The 20,437-nt window shown below is 39.9% G+C and overlaps 1 protein-coding gene across 1 annotated transcript; it reads right to left on the bottom strand.

Annotated features, from left to right (window-relative positions):
• Positions 1-429: 429 nt before the first annotated feature.
• Positions 430-12,362, bottom strand: Pdk4 (pyruvate dehydrogenase kinase 4). Its single transcript, XM_005082915.4, has 11 exons — positions 12,069-12,362; positions 11,009-11,150; positions 9,650-9,721; positions 8,744-8,928; positions 8,500-8,586; positions 7,980-8,057; positions 6,083-6,159; positions 4,334-4,432; positions 4,029-4,139; positions 3,657-3,770; positions 430-2,577 (listed from the first exon to the last, which is right to left on the bottom strand). Exons 1-11 carry the CDS (start codon positions 12,196-12,198, stop codon positions 2,434-2,436), a joined length of 1,239 nt encoding a protein of 412 aa, XP_005082972.1. The 5' UTR covers positions 12,199-12,362; the 3' UTR covers positions 430-2,433.
• Positions 12,363-20,437: the final 8,075 nt, after the last annotated feature.

The raw sequence follows: 20,437 nt of genomic DNA, 5'->3' as shown, positions 1-20,437 counted from the left end.
TAGATTCTTAACCCAAAATTATTTGGTAGTTTAAATTATCTAGGTTATTATTTTGATATTTTACAGTGTGTCTGCAAATATCACACTAAATAAAATTAGAAAAAGGAACACAAGAATTGTAGGAAACATATACATTTCCAAAATTGTTATTGATACCTATTTATAAATGGTTACAGATAAATTCTTGTAGCTAAATGAGTCTTAGTACTCTATGCTCATTGAGCATACACAAAAAAGAAAAAGACAACCATATTTTCTGAACTACTATAAAACACTTTTGTTTTAAAATTAGGAATTTAAATTTGATTTTAATACTTTTCAAGTCTATGCCAAATGATTTATATCTGAATATAAAGTGAGGAATCCATTTAATTGAAATCAGTCATTATACTTTGAGATTATGCAAGAAAAGAATTTTGTAAGACCATATCACTATTATAATAAAAATATTTATTATAAAATTATCACATTTTCTGCACATAACCTAAAGACAAAAATGTAATCCACACATTAATAAGTTAAGTGGGCCTGGGTATTCATATCCATCCACTAGAGTCTAAAGTCTCCCATGGGTTCATAAATAACAGGAAGACTGTTTCAGTTTAATTCACACAGTTGAAACGGTTGAGATCCTAAAGATTTTCTTTGCTATTTTAAACACAGCTCAGAGTGTTTGGGTTATTTAACCAAATGCCTTGGATCTTTGGTAAACACAAGTATTTATATGTACAAACATACAGCTGAAATTTCAATTAGAAAAACAACGACAACACAACAGGTAAGCTAAATGCTAACAGTTTTGTGTGATCAGTCAATGCAGGAATCAAAATCTTACCATCCAAGTCACTGACCGGGGCTTCTAAAGATACAATCTGAAATCTAAATAGTTGTGGCTTCTGCTGCCACAGCCAGATAGTCCTCAGCACTAGGTCAGCATAAAATTACATACAGATTTCAAACTCCCTGTCACACACACAGGACTGACAGGTTTACAATCCAGAAAAAAGTTCCAATGTTATTTTGACACAAATGAATTCATTATTTCACCAACACCTTTGTCTTGTCAGAGTGAAATCCATCTAAGAAGCCATACTGCTTTCAAAGATACCAATTCATCCTCCCCTCTACCCAGGCAGAACAGAGGATGCTTCTGAGGGGCTTGTAGGGATGATAGGAAGATGCCTGCCTCTGCTTCCTTCCTTTCCTCTCTCCATCCATTCCCTTGTTCATTGCTTTTTCTTTCTTTTCTAAGGATGATCTGCATGGATGATGATCCTACCAATCACACCTTCATCCTCCGAGAACCATGCACATCACAGCCTTTAGTCGTTGGTTCTCAATGTCTCCATGATTCACAAATGACATCATCCTAGCGTGAGCACTTACTTCCAGACTACTTCATTAAGAAACAAGAAAACAAAAACAAAAACCAAACAACAACAAATCCCAAAATGAAAAAACAAAACCCCAAGAAGGATAAATTTTAACCCTCTCATGCCAAATGGCAACTAGAAAATTTTGAATGGACATGCTAATGTTGGAGTGTAGAGAATATAATTAAAATATAAAATGCACATGTTTTTAAGCCTGGAAAGCAGGTGCTCTTTGATTCTTCACCATTTCCAGCTAGAGAACTCCCCAGTCCTTCCCAGTTAAGTTCATAAAATATGACTTCTTTCTCTAATGTGGGTTTTTCCACATACCATCTATGGATCCCTTTGGCAATTTATCTCCCTTTCCAACCCAACTTCCTGAATTCAGTGCATATTTAACAATTCACCCAAGGGTAGGCACAGGCCAAAAATCACTGGCTAATGGAGTGTAGCCCAAATAAGAAAGGCTGCGTGATACTGGAGTTGTCTTGCCACAGAGGCTTTGAAAATAGGTAGCACTGCCCAGGCTGCAAGCTTAAATAAAGTGCTTTGGCATCTTTCATCCTCTCCTATCTAGAGTATATTAACATCACAAAATGCACATGTACATACATTTCTAGTAACACACCTATCTTTCCATGGCAGAAAAACACCCATGTCTCAATAATTGATGTTCAATGAACACCAGTATATTTGGATGGCAACAAGAATTCTAAAGCATCCACTTGTTGAGACTGCAAACCTCAAATCCTGTACTTGTAGAGAACAAGATGTAACTTAGAGGCCGACTTCTTTTCAGTATTTGCAATAATCTTGAGTCGTGCTGCATTGCCAAATGAGGAGCAGGTCACCTGTGGTATACTGGAGTCAGGCCTTGACTTCTCCCAGGTCACACAACCAAGCTCCATTCCCTCATTGGATCAATGTCTGTCCTAGCATTTGTTTTTTGCTTGGTTGGTTGTTTTGTTTTGTTTTGCAGAAACGGGAGTCCACACACATTCATTATGCAGCACTGCCATAGACCCACTTTGATCCCATAAAGTGTCCTACATGTTCCCCTTCACATTGCCACCGTTTCCTTTGCCAGATTTTTTGGTTCCCTCTTTGGGATACACCAGTCACCAGCTTCCGGGCTCATCTGATAGTGTTTGAAGGCTGACTTGTTAAAGACAGGGAGCTTTTCTACAGACTCAGAAGACAAAGCCTAAGAGGAGAGGAGAGAAAATGTTAAAGAAATTATTCATGGCTGTATGTCATTATTCAAAATTCATTCAGAGGTATGACTTAATATCCTGCTACGGCATTTAATTGGCTTTGTACTAAAAATAACAAACTCATGATGTTCTAGGTATTTTACAAAAAAAAAGACTAAAAAACTATCATCTTTATTCAGTGAAAGCTTAAGGGGATGTGGGACTGTAAATTTGGGCACAGATTTTGTGTTCAATATTTCCACTGGACTTCTGAGTTCCTCTGATGTAATGTGGTTGAAGAAAGCAATTCTTTCCAGTGAGAAACCTATGTACCTCTGATAGAGACCTAAGAGATACTATTCATCTATTAAGGGGTTCTTTCCCACAGTTTTAACACCTTTGCCAATTTCGTAAATGAATAAACACAGTAAATATGTCAGGAAGTCCAAGGGAACTTCAGCATTTAATTCCAGTGAACAAAATGGAAGCCTAGAAACTTGATGTTGCAGTTCTTACCATCTGTCAATAAGTTTTCAGTTGAAATAGTTGGCAAATGACAAACAGAATTGAGATGGTGATCTTAGCAAACAAATTTAGGCTGTGTCCAGGACAGAACACGTACCCAGTTCTAAAATTCAAGCAGGAAATGCCTGGCACTCCACTGGCAGCCCATCAGCAATCTTTTCCCTGGGTTTTAAGTAGGGTCAGCTTAAGGTTACAGAGGTGTTGATTTTTACTGTTTTATTCTGAAACATCATTAGCATGTATTACCCACAAGGCTGAGTAAAAACAGAACTCTAGCTACCCTCAAAAATGTCAAGAGAAGTTGTTTGAAAAAGGTTCCTGTTGGTATGCTGTCACTCTGAGGCTTCATCTATGTCGGGATCAACACTTGAGGCCCATAGCATGGCTGAGATTTCTCTTGGATGTCTTGCATGTTGAGTGGGCACATACCAAAAACAGAAACTTTCATAACTGGCTATTGCTTAGATTAACTCAGTTTAAATAGTTCATGGAGGACTGTAGAACTCAGAGAAGTAAATGAAGCCAAGGCTTTAAAATGGTGGTTTCTACTGAGTTCAAAACATACCTTTAAGTAGATGATGGCGTCTGTCCCATAGCCTGACATAGAGTAGAGATTCAGGTCTCCTTGAAAATACTTGGCATAGAGACGAGAAATTGGCAAGCCATAACCAAAACCAGCCTGGATGAGGGAAGATCAAGTGTCAATTGAAATGTAGACATGACCAAATGTGGAAAGGAGCTATTATCTAAATACTTTCTCCCAATCAGAGGTCCTTAGGATCGTCACTATAAAGTTAGCTAGCTTTGTCATATTTCCCATCTCCCCACATGCCAATTTAACTAAATAGATTAACTTGCCTAAATACTTTCTTATACTTCTCACCCCACACTTAGAATTAGGTGGCTGAGATGACTTCAGCTTTATCACTGGCCTTACCAAAGGGGCATTCCGTGAATTGTCCATCACAGGCGTTGGAGCAGTGGAGTATGTGTAACTAAAGAGGCGGTCAGTGATCCTCAGAGGAACACCACCTCCTCGGTCAGATATCTGAAACAGGCAGACAAATAGGTAAGAGCTATACTTCAACAACAGTGGGAACCTGTCTACAGGAAAGGCTCTCCCTTTCCTAAAAGTCATCTGGCGCGCGTGGCTTTGAGAGTTGTCCCAAATGGGAAGCCATGTTATTATAGGCCCCTTTAGTTTCCTCCAGAAAAGCAAAACCAAAAGCAGGGAGTGGTTACCTTGATTGTAAGGTCCTCTTTTCCCAAGACAACAGTTGCCTCAACTGGTGTCAGGGAAGGGCGATTTTCTTGGTGCTCAACTGTGGCCCTCATGGCATTCTAAAGACAACAAAACCATAAGGAATTCAATAGGGAAGAATGAGAGACAATGAATAACTGGTTTTATGTTTAAAGTAAAAGCAGCAGAGGGTAATTCAAAGTTCCTATTTCTTAAGTGAGTGATAAAACATCTCTGTAAATATAGCCATTTATGAATGTGTCATGTAGAATGTATAATGAAAAATCTTCATTTACCATGTAATACAGCTTCTGGGAGTAATGTCTAATGGAAAAACAATTCTGCTAGCTGTCAAGTTCTTATTTGTAAGCTTAATTTAAATGTAGAAATTGGTTTTTATAGTCCATTTCCTAGTGCTCTATTTTTCTATCTTTCCATTACATTTTATATCCAAACACCAAAGACTATTACATAAGGAATGAACAGAGAATCGTTGAACCAATTTATTGGCTTTTATAAAACTCGCTAGAAAAAAAGGTTGTTACTATTTAGAAGGACAGTCAATAATTCTAAATTAAATTTCTATTTGCATTTGAATATCATCTTAACTTTCATCAGTGATGGCAGAATAATTCTTTGAGTTAAAGCACTCAATTAAAAATAAACTAAATCAATGAAAAAGGATCACATGTTATTTAGCACAGAATAAACTAAAACAAGCTTACAGGGGAAATGCCCTGTAGGTAAAGTCTTACTTTATTAGACTGCTTTCATGTCTGATTGTCTTTTGGTATCTATATAATACCAGATATTCATTGAAATGAAGTAAAAATAGATGAGATGTTTGTAATTTAACCAGTATCTATATCTCATTGCAAAGCATTAGATTAAGTTAGAAAACAGTACATTTTGGCTTTATGTCAGTTTTAGAGGCAGAGTTTACTTTTTAAAAAAGGTTTCCTCCTCCTGCCAATCTATAAAATCGTCTTGGAGAATGTCACAAATTTCTACCGATTCCTATTTTCTGGTTTAAGTTCAGAGCAATGGTATTATCTTAGAATGCATAAAAGAATTTGTCACCTGTGTTTAGTTACCCAGACTAGGGACATTTAAGTCTTCAGCACACCAGAAGTGCAAATTCTTGGACCTATGCAATCTAAATATTTCCATGCACCTGTCTATTATCAAGTCCTGTCAATGATTATGACACACACTGTCTGAGACTCAGGGTCCTGCAGGCTGCTTAGAAAGTATGTACTTTATATAAGCATCATATCCTTGGAAATTCAGAATCCTGGACACCACTCCAGACCTGAATCTGATTTTGTATTTTAACACAGCCCACACAAGATTCATAGTCATGATATTAGATTGGCTGTTCTAGATTCAGAATGTGGTCACCCCACCTATGGGACCTATGGCTTGGAGTTGCAACTGGATAGTCTATGATTGGGAGGTTGCAAGACTTCATTCACTAATGTACTCATCCATGACCTCTTCTAACGAAGTGCTTTTTTGCACATCAGAGGAAATGATGGGAACTCCCTCTCCATTCTTCAGTACTAAGATAGCATGAGCCATATTGCATATTTTCAAGCACATTGTTTACTGTGTCTCTGTGCACTCTCCCAAACACTGGCTATGTAGCTCCTTTACACCACAGTACTCTTAGAAGAGTGTGTAGAGGGATGATAAATGTATAGGAGTGAACTATTTAAAGACAAACCCATGATTGCTGTGAAGTATCATACCTTGAATAATTCAAAGAGCATATGGTGAAGGTGGGAAGGAACATACACGATATGAATTGGTTGGCCTGGAAATTTTCCTAGAAAAAAAATTAAACTCATTAGAATTGAGAAACAAATATTTTGATGAAATGAACCGCCATGTATGTTTAATTAATGTTTTAGTTTTAGACAAGATCCATTTTCTGCACTTGAACATTGTGACTCATAACTGTACGCAAAGCGCTGTTTCAGCTGCTACCTGCTATTCAAGATTAATGCTTGCATTTCTCTGCAAGTGTAGTTGTAGTTAACTGAAGTGTAGTGGAGTAAATCAAGTTACACAGACGGTTCTACTTTCAACATGTTTGAGCTATACGATTTCAGTGTTAAAACTAAATGCCTTTGAAGATAGAAGGAATCGCTATGCTTATAACATTAAAATTAATGGTAGCTATATTTTTTGTGTTTTAACGCATATTAAATTATGTGATTTTTAATCATCAAAAAGTAATAAAACCCTAGAGGTTACGTGTGTTTAAACTTAACAAACAGGGTAGGAAAACAGAAACAAAAACCTCATGATGCTGTTCAAAAAGGAAAATAGAAAGTCTTTGATGTCCCAGGCCTGGAGAAAGTTGGAATGAGTAAACACCAGGAAGGTCTGGCACAATCCTGTCTTTGTTTTGTCCAACAGTGCAAGCAGTTTATCTGCAAGTATAAAACAATGCTTCTTCTTCTGAGTTACTTGGTCATTATTACCCCTTCTGCCTTTATCTTAGTGTTCACCTACATTTCAATGTCCTCAGTCTATGAGTTAGTCTAAACTATTAGCCTCATCACTAATAAATGTTACTGTATAAACATTACTTGGAAAAACATATAGTGGAAGCGGAAAATCATTCCAGTTTTAGTATGCCTTGATCTGAGAAGCTACTCTTTCCTGGAATAGAAGAGAATAATATAAAAATCACGCCTTTGGATTGTTCATGTAATCGCTTCCATGTGTGACTACTCTAGCTCACCAGACAGCATAGAGTTCAAATTTTGAAGTATATTCTGTGTCCAAATAGTAACATGTTTTTGCAGTACAGTTTTAAAACTGTGGTAAGAACATTCATCACAAGTTCAAGTGCACTTGAAAAATTCTTGTGGGTATAGTACAATACTGCTAACTATGTTGTGCATCAGATCTCTTGAATCTATTCATCTTACACAACTGAAATTTTATACCTATTCAAAAGCAACCCTTTATCTCTTCCCCCTGGGTCTTTGACAAGCACTGTTGTAATCTCCACTTGCGTTATTATGACTAACTTGGATTTATAGCTCCCATGACTGGAATCATGCAGTATCTATCATTCGGTGTCTATCTTATTTATTTTAGGACAGTTTAGGACATATTCTTGTTCTCTGTGAATAACCTGTTAAGAAGGATGGTTCCATTGACAACTCTTTTCCATATTTCAGATATCCTTATTCTTCATATTCTACTTTTTATTTCATTTTCTGGGACAGAGTCTCATATATGTTCAGCTGCCCTGAAGTTTGAAATGTAGGGAAGGGCTTGAATTCTCTTCCACTTCCCAAGGGCTGCAGCTGCAGGCACCAAGCCTGGAGATTATCTTACATATTTCATAGGAAGCAGTCTTTCCCTGACCTAAGATATGAGAGCCTAGGCATATCTTTGTCCAAAAAATTCTTCCATAAGAATCGCTGTTAGCAAGTGATAGGCACAACTGAAGCTTTTCAACCGAGGCACTAGGGAGAAGTTTGGCTTTAAAGACAAAATGAAACGTCTTTGTACAAATTCTAAGCAAGCTCAGGACAATAAAAAGAACACAAAGGCTGCCTTGTATCTACAAAAAAATAGTAATGCTAAGTTTTACATAGCTTTACTTGTATCTTGCTGCTAGCTTACCATTTACTTGTGTGAGCTTTAATTCTGGTGATGTCAGATAATACTGATCGCAGAGCATCTTTGCACACTCAAAGGCATCTGGAACAGAAATTTTTCATAGCAATGAAATAAATTTATTCCAAGTACACTTGTCAAGTGATACTCAATGTGTTTACTACCCTTAATCTAAAACCTTCTTCACTGGGGAATTGGTTTATGTGTATGAAAAATGTCTTTTTAATATTTTATTAAAACAATCTTTTATTGAAGTTGTACCAATAGCAATATGTGCACTTCAGAGATCAAATACAATATATAAGAATACGGCACATAGACCACTTAAGCTTAAATTTTTTATAATACTATAAATGAGCGTTTATACTCCTGACACTCAAAAGCTAGGGACCTTGTAGGCAGAATCCATAAAGCAAGGGCAGAACACAGTGAACACAGATTCATTTAAAGAATCTCCAACATTACATATTTGCCAGCCATGTATTATACATTTTCAATAAGAGAAACACAGAAGTCTAGAAATTACCTTGGACCACCGCTACTACATCACAGCTTGGGTCGATGCTCCCAATGTGGCTTGGGTTTCCTGTCTTTGAGTCACTGAAAATAAGGACTGTTAAAAAAAATGAAAACAAAAGCATGTTATGAAAAACAAGGTGGGGATTAGAACTGCCCAGAGAGGCTATGGGTCCCCAGTCGTAGGTCCAGCCTCATCACGGCTTGTATACAGCACCCCCATCTCCAGACCACATGTTGAGAAAGTCACTTACTATGCTGGTTCATCAGCATCCGAGTAGAAATGCGGTTCATATAAAACCGGTCCAAGAAATACTGAAGATTTTGATTGGTAACTGGGTCAACTGTACAGGTGTCTTTAAACTCAAGGATTCCTTGAGCCATCGTAGGGACCACATTGTGATGTCTGTTTCGAACTTTGATGAGTGTGTCTACAAAGCTGAGTTAGAACATTTATTAGTCATTAACGAAGTTTTCCACGTGTCTCTTCAGAGACAGCTAAAGGTCTTTTTTGTAGCAGGAGCCACCCAAGAACAGCCAATTGTAAAATTCTGGGTGAAACTTCATTCAGATGCTCACTACATATTCTTCTACTATAGTTGGAGAGTCAGTTTCATGACAGGGTTGGGGTTTTTAGGTTACATGTCAAACCACTCACTGTTTGGCTGGTACAGTCATTAAAAATGCTCATTAAGTCTACTTGCTGGAAAATAATTAAAACCACAGACAATTCTACCGTGCCACTGTGGAAAATAAAACGCTTGAAGTTTCTTGTCATATTTTAAAGAAGCTTTGTATTTAGGTAATTAGAAATTGTCACACAAATAGGAAGTATGTAATCACCAATAACCCAGAAGTCCACTACAATTATGTAACAGTAGACTCTCTTGCAAATACAATCTTTGAACTACATTTAAGGTAAATAATGGAATTCCTTGAGAAGCAAAAACTGCAAGTTCTATATGTCTGTTCACACATAGCACTAATTTCATTTCTATATTTCTTCACATCTAAAACCACCAATGAGCCATAATTTGTAAGGAGCAGCAATTTACTGTGAATGTTGGAGCTCTTTAATCTAAAGGTCTTTAAAAAGATCTGTGATGTGTATCCAGAAGGACTCAGGTTTATAAATACATATCCTCACAAGGAAAGCTTACTCTGATAGAGCTTTCTGGTCTTCTGGGCTCTTCTCATGGAACTCCACCAAGTCCATCAAGCTCTGAATGTACCTGTTAAAGGAGAAGCATTGACATTGATGGCAGATGTAAATAAATGGTTACAAATAAAATGTCGTTTGAAATGATCGGAAAGGGGAAACATTATCTTCAAAATTGCATCTTTCCTTTAGGATGTCTGGGAAAGAACATGTTGAGATATTTTGAAAGCTGCAATTTTCCACCCTCTACTTTCCTGGTCACTTTGGTTGGCAGATATTTTCATTTCTTCTACTAAAAACACTCATAATCAACTTTTAAGCAAACATTTCTTATTCTTTCAGACTGTACTCTTCGGGAGAACCAAAGTCTCGGCAACAAGCACAGAGGACTGCACATACATTTCAGGCTGGAATCGTCCAATGGTCATATTGTATTCTTCAATCACTGGACAAGATGCTGTGCAGCCAATGAACTGGGGTAGGGCTCTTTATCTGCCATGATCTATAACAACAATCTGCCCTCCAAAAATCTGCTTGCTAGGCATCATCAATACTCTTAGCTTAAGACAAAAAAATAGGAACTGACATTAAATGCTAACCATGGACTTTGTGGGTATTAGTTTAAGTCTTAATAAAAAAAACTATCTCATTTAGTCATAGGCAACAACTCTTGAAACAATAGGTGTGGCAATTGAGGTAGAGAGGGTTTAAGACACTTGCTAAGACAGTAAGGGAGATGAAAAGGCAAAATTTGAACCCAAGGCTCACTTTGCTAATTGTCGATAAATAACAAAGATTAGACCCTCCCTAAACAGCAGACATCTGATCTATTTCTAGGCAATGGAATAGTTGTGCAATTTCAGATTCCATCCTTTGTTAGGTAAAACAAAAAAATCAAAACTGCATATATTATTTTTCAAATTTATTCCATATGTCAAAATTATATTGTAATGAAAGTTGAGTATGGTGGTACATGCTCATAAGCCCAGCAGCTGGAGGGTGAAGGCAAGCAGAGAGGACTTCAAGGTCATCCTAAGCTATATAAAGAGTTCCAGGAAGCCTGTGGTACAGGAGATCCTGTCTTAAAGACAAACAACAGGGGAAAAAATAGAACAAAAATAAAAGCGCAACCCCCTCCTCCAAATAAAGGGCTATGAATTTTAAGGATATTGACAAATTTTCTATTCATAGTTTTGTATCTATCCCAACGATAACTTGCCCTAAGTTAGCACAAACTTACAACTTACATAACTATTTTCTGTTAAGACCATCTGCTATCTGAGTACCATGCTAACATGGCCTAAGAAGTGGTACTCAGGTAGCTTCTGAAGTCAAGATGCTTAAACAGTGTGCCCCTTACCAGCTCTTCACCAGCTGCACGGAGGGGGTATTCACCAGTCTCTCAGGGAGGATGTCAATCTCCTTCAGGATGTTGGCTAGTCTCACGGGCAACTCTTGCCGCAGAAAAGAGAAAGATGTTCTTTCGCAGGCATTATCTGAACCTGCAGTGGATAAAACATGCTCACATTGGGGGGCGGGGCAGGTAGAAAATAACTTTCGAATATAAAGGACACTGGGAAATGGTATTTTAACTGCAGTTAGAGTTTATAAATAATTTAGGAATAGATACCTTTAGTATATTTTCTTTGTCTCCCCACCCTCCCCCTTTTCTTCTTTTAAGCATGATCAGTATAGCTGAGGAGAATTCACTTTGGAGAAGTCAGACCACTCTCCAGTTGTTCCTATCCATCAGAGCAGGGCCAGCCTGTACCACAAAGTCAACAACACTCTCTAATGAGTATGGACTAGAAAGGGACTGGGCAGGAGGCCGAGTGGTTCCCACACTAGCAATAAACATTACCAAATTAACATCTTGAACTACTCCTCATGGCATCGCTGCAGAAAGGGAGTAACCGGTTTTTATTTTAGTAGTACTGTAAACACTTGTAAAACAATAAAGGCGAAGTAGTCAAGATGTTTGTTAAGCATGCTAAGAGGTCTATGGGGTAGGTGTGTGTATGTGTGGGGGTAAGGGTTAAATCTAGCAATCTAATGTGAGTTTATGTTGTTAGGACGTTGTACCATGGGAAGAAGGGAGGAAGTTTCTAGTCCATCATTAAAATGGTGGCTGAAAACAAACACACATATGTGGATTTATTTCAACTCAAAGAATCTAGACAGCGAGAAGAGCAAAGTGAAGCCAAAGCCGAACATTCACAGGGTTATAGGTGACCTCCACTGGTGGTCCAAACTGTCAGACAGTAGCCAAGCTAGGACATCCCAAGGCGCACAGCCTTTTGAGACGCCTGAACTTCTCAGCCAAGGGGACCTCAGTTGTCCTAGCCCTGAGTTCAGCCCTTCCTATCCTGACACTTCCCCGGCCTCAGCGCCACCCTCCTGGGCCCCGCGTGTCCTCTCACCAAAGTCCAGCAGCTGCTTCATGGACAGCGGGGACGGGCTGTAGCGCGAGAACAGCTCGACCTCCCTGGGGACCAGGCCGGCGTTGCTCAGCGAGCTGGCGCTGCGCATCACGAAGCGGGCCGCCTTCATCCTGAAGCCCACCTAGGCTGGCGGTGGCTGGGACCCGTTGGGGAATAGAGGGACCGCGGGCAGGAGCGCTGTCGGGCGGGAGCAGGTGCGCTGTGGGCTCAGGGTCCCGGGTGTCCAGGCTGGGTGACTGACTGGTTGACACTCTGGTCTTCCCACCTCCCGCCGTCTTTTATCTGCCTCCCCCGCCCTCCCCACCTCAACTCCAGTCGGGAGGAGTCACTGGAACTCTGAACTTGGGGCCACACCAATCAGCTCACAGGAAGAACTTTGGGTCCCTCCCCTTGGCCACGGTCACCAGAAAGACCTGGCGCGGTGACCCTAGAGCGAGCAGGCTCCGGTGCCCAAGCCTGAGAGGGGCAAGGGTGAGAGGGAGGCCAAGGGGGACGAGGGGGAGCTAACAGCGGGCATCTAGGACAATGTGGGCTGGGGATTGCCGCCTTGGGACAGCTCCCAGGTCTCCAGGGGCTTCAGGCCCGCCCAGACTCGTCCTTGTTTACAACTCCCGAGCCATCTCAATGTCATGCATTCCTTGCCAGAAACTGTTTCCAAGAATCTCGGTTCTGAGAGTACATTGGTGCTTGCTCAGAGCGGGACTTTTACAGTAACCAGTCAGCTACTTAGCAGAGCATGGGCTTCCCTGCCATTGGACCGCGGAAGGGATGGCCATGCTATACTTTCCCCCACTTTCTTCTTAGCAAAACTGCCCTAAATAGGCTTATTATGTGTGTGTGTGGGGGGGGGCAGTTCGTTTCTCTCCTGTAACGCTTTCTACTTGTTAATTACATACAAAATAAAAAAGAATTGGCTGCCATTTGACTGACTTTGTTTTCCTCCTGTCAGAACATTTTTTTGTTCACCTGCTCCTTGACTAAAGCATTCTAGTCGGCTCTCAAATACCCCCGACAAAATCTACTCCAAAAGTTTTCTCTTCGTTGTTTGGCTTCTCTGTTTCCAAATGCAGTCCTTGTCACTAGCAGTCTGTGTAGCACGTTGTAGTTTTTTGGACTCTTTGGCATCTGTCCCTGACAGAGATAAGGGTTCTGTCAGAGGCTCCATACATCCTACCCCGCTGTTGCTACTCAATATTTGTTCAGCTAATGGCTGCTGTTGAATCATATTAGCCTGCCGTAAAAGTCTCATCCTAACCTCTTCCATCCTCCCATCTGCTCTAAATGGGTTGTAGAATGATGCCAGTGTTTGGGGAAGCTTGCAATGACTTGGTTGCAAATGTAACGGAATGGAAACTAATAGGGAGGTAAGGGCCATTTGCTTTCAAAGGTCCCAGTTAGCCTTCAGCCCTTGCATTTAAGCAGAATAAGACGTTATGAAAGTCGTAGGTGACCCATAGGGCAAGCTTACTCTGCATTTTTCTCTATGAGATCTCACCCAATCACAGGACTGATTTCCAATTTCTATCTCTAGTGCAAACTCAGCCGGTGGAGCCAGACTCCAGTATTCTACTGCTCAACTGACTTCTCCATTCACATGGCTAGCATCCTGTCAAATCCATCACCATTACTGGAGATCTGATCTAGTCCTCTCAAACTCTGTGTCGACTTGTGTGACAATGTAAGAGACAGTACATTGGCTGTCCTTCCATCTCCCATCTCTGTCTGTCCATTACCTATAAATTCTAGCATTTATGATTGCCTTTTCACCCAGGCATTTTGCTCAGAACTATGGGGGAAAACCCAGTGAAGATATTCAATGTTCATAGTTTTCTGGTAAATAGGGTATGGTATGGGTTCTTAAAGACACTGAGAAATAATCTGGAGATGAATGAAAAGACAAAGGTAACCGCACTTTGGGCGGGGAAGAAGAAAAATGGTTAAACTAAATGTAACTTGAAGCACTGTGTCTTCAGCACTTATGCTAAAAGGGTTCTAGGCATCACTGAGTTTGCACATAGATACTACCAGAATGCTCATGTTGTGCTAAGATTAAGATCCTTTGTAATCTAAAGCTCTGGAGAGCAAAGATGTGTCTAGGAGGTCCAAACTGAAACAAGATTGTTGAAGCAGATAATGGTAAGGTAAAAGTTTCCTTTCTATTCTGAACTACATCCAAGAAATGAAAGTACAAGGTCACATTTGTATTTTCATATGAGACGAGACATAGGCACAATTTCATACTACAAAGGACAACATTTTAATCTGGAGAGGGAAGGAAACTGTGTATGATCTGTAGGTCTCATTTAGAAGGAAAGTCCCTTTTCTCAAACTCATTGTGTTCCCAGCCTTACTTTCCCTGGGATGTTATGAGGCGATTAAGGATCATCAGGTGGAGTCACATGATGCTCACAGAGATGACTAAAGGCTAAGTGTGAACCGAGGTCACCAAAATTTTGTTGCCCTGCCATCCCATCCAACAACATTTACCAGGTTGCTCTCAGCACACTGCATTCCTCTGTGTCATTTCTGTGCAATGGTAACTGTTGTTATTATTGGCAACACTGGTGGTAGCTGAACCGGAATGGTCAGGTCAGGTTTTTACCTACTTGGCAAATGCGCCATTTGGTACCATGATTAAAGAGTGGCCTGGGATCTCTGTGTTCAGATTGACTACAAATTTTGGAGGGAATTCAGCTGAGACAAAGGTGAAACAGTAAAAATTATTTGGGAATCATGGGTGTGAACCAATTCATGTGTTCGTTTGAGTAAATGCAAAGCATGAGAAATTACCATCTGCCTTAGTTCTGGGAAGGGGTAAACCATGCTGCCCTTTGTGGAACCTGCTGGATACAACCTCCCAGCTGACGCACAGGATTCTTTATATTTTCAAATGTACTTTCACCTATGTTAAATTGTTCTCCATCCTCTGTCTGTCAAAAATCTGATAGTACAGTGTGTTAGCAAAGTTTGAGAATGTAAGTCACAGTTTGGCCAAAGGTTTGGGGGGGTCAAATTGACAAAATGGATCATATTCCTAAAAGAGAACCCTGTTCACATTCCCCCTCATTCTAGGGGCATAGTCCAAGGAAGCAATGAGCACACACACACACACACACACACACACACACACACACACACACACACACACACACACACCAAGAACTCCAAAGTCATCATGGAAAAGTTAGCAGATTGACCTTAGAACACTTATAGTTAAAAGATGACCTGCCAATTTGGAGAAAATATTTACAAAATATGTAAACAGAAAGGGTGAAACATAAATAGCTCCTTCATTGGGATAAAAGGATCATGTTTTGTTCCCTTTTGGAGTTGTGGATTTGGATAGGAAGATACTAAAGCAAATGGACACTGAGCCTATACATTAAATAGGTTAAGAACTATAAAGTAACACACATGAAGAACATATGGGTTGGTGTAACCTTAGTCTTGGTGGTTGGTCATGGATAGTCTCCTGGAGAGGACGACAAATGAGATGGAGTAGCATTCTGTTGGGCATGTCAAAGAATGCTAGCAAAAGTATTTTGGTATAGATAACTGGGTAGATTGAGACCTAATATTTCTTCCAATTCTGATCACTTAGAAGATAGTAGGCCCAGGAGATGAATTAGGTGACTTGGTGGTTGCAATATCATCTACTGTTGAGTACCTTAAAATCATAGTGGATGACCGAAAACAATGGTCATTTATTTTTAAATTTATGAGATTTCATTGAATCCACATTGGAAAACTTATAACTAACGGCATCAAAGCAGCAGTCTATAAGAAAGACTCATCAGTGTGTCAGAGGCTATGATGACACTGATAGTGCCAGACAGCAGTTGTACTATTAAGGTCAAGGGCATCTGGAGGGAGATCTAAGACGGTGATCAGGGACTTCTGCCTCTGAGGATTGGTATTTGGCATGATCTTGGAAGGATGCATTAGACTAGCAAACGGTTGGTAGGTAAGAGCAAGAGCATGCTTGTGTCTTGATACACCATAGCTATTGAAGCTGCAGACATACTAGGGAATTAATGGCTACTTTAGTCTGCTTAGTGCCTAGAGCATCCTGAGTGAAGAGAAAATGGGAGGTTGTGCTGCTTGCTCAAATTTATTTGCAACAATTGAATTCTATTAAACTTTATTGAGGACTTCCTGTGTAACAGGTACTAAGACAGATGCTAGAGCCATAAAGATAAAAATAAGAGAGTTACTATCTACGAGGATGGTGGAAAGATATATGAGTAATCTTGAAAAAAAATCATCACTTATGTGTGAATGTGGAGCAGTCAGGGACGACATTCTTAGAGCAGGCAACATACCACATGTGTTTTGATACCTTATATGCAGGCAAGGGAAAGGGTATTGGAATAGAGAGGAGGAGAACTAAGAGGAAGCCCCTGTGTTTGTAGGATCTCTGTGCTTCATCAAACATCAGAATGAAGTGTACTTATTTAGTCTTTTCAAGTTCTCTTGTGTTCTCCGTCTGTGTTACTGGGAGGAAGTGATTTCATCATTGAAACCAAGACCATTGGCAGAGTCAAGCCGATGGGCTGGGCTGACTGGAGAACAGCTAACGTCATGATCTTCTTTGGGAATGTGTTTGTTAATGAGAAACCAAGGGAGAGTACGAATTACAAGTGAAGGGAAAATGAGAACTCAGAGGTCACCCAGCCACTGCTGAAAAGTGACATGGCTGTGGGTTCTGTTCCCAGAGTTTTCATTGAAAGCTTTCTCTCTTTGCCTCCAGCTATAACTTACTCCCCCTTGGATGTAGTCCTTCTGAAACAGGCTTTGTCTCACTCACAACTTTTTAACACATTAAGATCACAGTGCTTCAAAACACAGAAAGGTCAACTCGTTCTACTTTTGGCCCTTGTGACTAAAAACAAAGCACAGAGAGAGAGAGAGAGAGAGAGAGAGAGAGAGAGAGAGAGAGAGAGAGAGAGAGAGAGAGAGAGAGAGAGAGATTGGAATCCTGAGGCTGAGGTTCTTGACATTTTTTGCAATTAGACAAGAAGAATGTTTGTCTCTTCCTAACTTATTATTCATTTTTCCCAAGAATTTTTCCAAATACATTTGATGTTTGCTTTCATAAGAAACAATAAAAGAAGGTGAGCACCGGAAATGAAAAATTAACCAAAGAAGACAAATAAATACATAATAAGCAAACAGAAACATGCTCAAAGTAATAACTAGGAAGATAAAAGTAAGATGGGAATGCATTGCTTTTCTGCCATATGATTGGCAAATAAAAAAAAGAAGCTGATGGGATCTGTTGGTAAGGCTTTGGGTAGTGAGCGCTGTTCGATGTCTTTGTGTTGGTGTAAAGGTGGCAATGAGCTGATGGAAATCTTAGTAATGGTTATCCTGAGTCTCAGTCCTTTTAATTCCCTCAAGGTCTATCCTTCAGCTTTAAGTACAGAGAACATGAAGATTTATGTATAAGATAATCCACTGCATCATTACCTGTAACAACAAAAACCTGAGAAGCTGCCTAGCTCACTGAAATGAAATGCAGCCAATGTGATGCATGATGCAAAGCTTTGCAGCAGCCCTGGAGGTTTGCCATTAAAATCTTATTTCCATGGAAAGCTTGCTGTTAGTTTTGGGCAATGGGATTAGCTGATAGTTCCTGGGGTAGTAACAACCTGAGGATCCTTACGAGATTTGAACAGAACAGTGACCTTTCCGCAGATTCCCAAGTGCCTGTATGTCCACCCTAGGCTCTCTGAAGCCCATCAAAGCCTGTCCTGCTCAATTCTGCTTGCCACACCCCCTTTCCTGCCTCAGGAATCATGCTTCGAAGTCAGAAACCTCCCTGCTCTCCCCTGCTTCCTCCCTAAGGGGAAATGAGATCAGAGTGCCTTTCACTCAGGTAGGAGGTGGAGCAAACACTTCCCTCAGGAATCCCACACTTGGCAGGGAGAGATTATTTCCCAGCACACCAAGTGTGTGTGTGTTCGTGTGTACCCATGTATATGCATACATGTATAAATGTATATATGCGTGTATATATGTATGTATTATGTATACACATACACACACACACATATCAGAGATTTGCATGCTTGACAGTCAGAGTTCAGAGTAATCCTATACTGGGACTTTGGTCTGTGGAATTGGAGCTGTCAAAACAGGAAAGGACATGTTTAAGCCCCTGTACTTACCCTGCTAAATCAATATCATGGTAGAGCCTCTTGGAGATGTCATCCATACTTAGGGTAGCAGGTACCATACATATTTCTAACCACATTTTTATGCACATGTACTCATTCATGGAAATTGGAGGTCCTCTAAGGATGAGCTGTGCAAGACCACAAACCTGCGGGGCAGCAGCCCTAACTACTCCAGTAGAGGAGCAGAAGTTCGAACTAGAGCACTATAACTGGTACTGCCATTATGGGAAACAGCATGCACACTTTGGGAGTACTTAAGAGAAATCCATATGAGCTGAGATAGGAGTCCTTGAGGGAGGTGTAGCCTCAGACAAGAAGTGCCTGTTAGTGTGTGAGAGACATTTGTATCCCCGGTTTGCTGGGCCTCATTTCCCGAGCATGAAGGCATGTAAGCATGGAAGTGGCTATCAAATGGTGAATAAAGATGATATGTCATATGTGCACAATGGGGTACCATTCAAACTTAAAAATTAAGGAATTCCTGCCATTTGTGACAACAGTGAGGAACCCAGAAGACATTGAGCTTCCTTTTTAAAAAAAGTCAGGCATAGAGCAAAAATACTGTGAGATCTTGCCTGTGTGTGAAATCTGGAAAAATGAACCCATCAAAACAGAGAGTAAAAAGATGATGACCAGAGGCTCTCAGTGGAGACTAAGAAGATGTTGGTCAAAACCCGCAGAATTTTGGTATTTGCAAGTTCCAAAGATCTCTTTACAGCATGCCAGCTATTGTAAATAATGGGGCATATGCTCACTTGAAAATCTGAAGAAAAATAGAAAAGCTGGACAAACAGTCAGGCACTACCAATACAAGCATTACCAACAGAATAGAAGAGATGGAAGAGAGAATCTCAAGTGTTGAAGATACATTAACTGGGCCATTTATAAAGAGTGGAACTAGATCTCTTACAGTCAGGAGGCCAGAAAGTCCAAACTTAGGTTGTCAGTGAGTATGTTTTCTGTTGAGTGCTGCTCTTTGTTCTTAAGAAAGTGCCTGATGCACACAGAGGATCACTAAAACAAGAACTTGCCATTAGCAATAGTAGATGCCACATCTCTAGTTGTCACAAGTCACTGTTGGTACATCCTCTAAGATCCTGAGAAAACAAAATGCCTTAGCCCTTGGTAGGGAGGGGCCCTTCCCCACAGGATCCAAAAGCTGAAGAATAGCAAGAGCGTACACTAGTTATTACAGCCTTTACATGATTAAATAATCCAGTTGAGAGAGTGGAGCCTTGATGATGCAATTGCTTTCAATGAGACCCCACCTCTTAACATCGCCCTGGGGGTTTTCACATGTGATTTCAAGGACACACATTCACAATGTATAGCTGTCTTGTGATGTGGCCACAAAAAATGGATGACAGAAGTCCAGCACAGGTCAAAGTTACTGGGATTAAATTTTTGGAAAAAGTATGAATACAAGGTTGGCTACTTGACCTTTGGAGTTGTCTGAGATTATGTTTCTCTCTAGAGCCCCAGCTTTGCCTTCAAGCAGATCACATAAAGATTCCCATAATTAAACTTTAATCTAGAAAAGATTCTCTTTGTATAGAGGAATTAAAAATTGCAGAGCTGACAACAGTTCAGAGCTCATAAGAAGGGATAGTGTATAGGTCATAGAACCCATGCTTTGGTTTTGTGGATCTGAAAAAGAGTAACACCAATAATGTTAATTCCTCAGAAAAATTTGACCTTAAATTTCTACTAAGCATTTTTGGCTTTTTCTGTGAGTCCTGCCCCTTTTTCCCAACTGGTATAGAGAGTCACATGGTCATAAGAAACATTTCCAAAAAACACATGTAATTAATATTTTGAAAATGTATGCACAGATGTACACAGTATAAAGACATACCAAATGTTCCATAGTGGTAGCATGTCGGTGGTAGAGTTACTGGTATTTATCTTTGCTTCTTAAATGATTCTCTGGATGTTAAGCAATAAAATGTTAGTTTTTCACTTTAAGCAAATCAATATTATTTCAAAAGTTGAAATGATAATAGATGCAGCAAGTGAACCAGAAGAGTTTGACAAATACATTCTCTTAAACAGTCTTTTTAAAAATGATTTGGAAGGTAAAATAAGGTAATAGAGATGTGCCAGCAGCCTTTACCTTCTATTCAATCCTCTTGCCGTGAAGCAAGACTTAGGACTTCAGGAGAATGTACC

The sequence above is a fragment of the Mesocricetus auratus genome, unplaced genomic scaffold (assembly GCF_017639785.1).
Source record: "Mesocricetus auratus isolate SY011 unplaced genomic scaffold, BCM_Maur_2.0 Super-Scaffold_100019, whole genome shotgun sequence".
NCBI classification, from domain to species: domain Eukaryota; kingdom Metazoa; phylum Chordata; class Mammalia; order Rodentia; family Cricetidae; genus Mesocricetus; species Mesocricetus auratus.
Note: the sequence above shows the minus strand (reverse complement) of the source record. Positions and strands in the feature narration are given on the sequence as shown.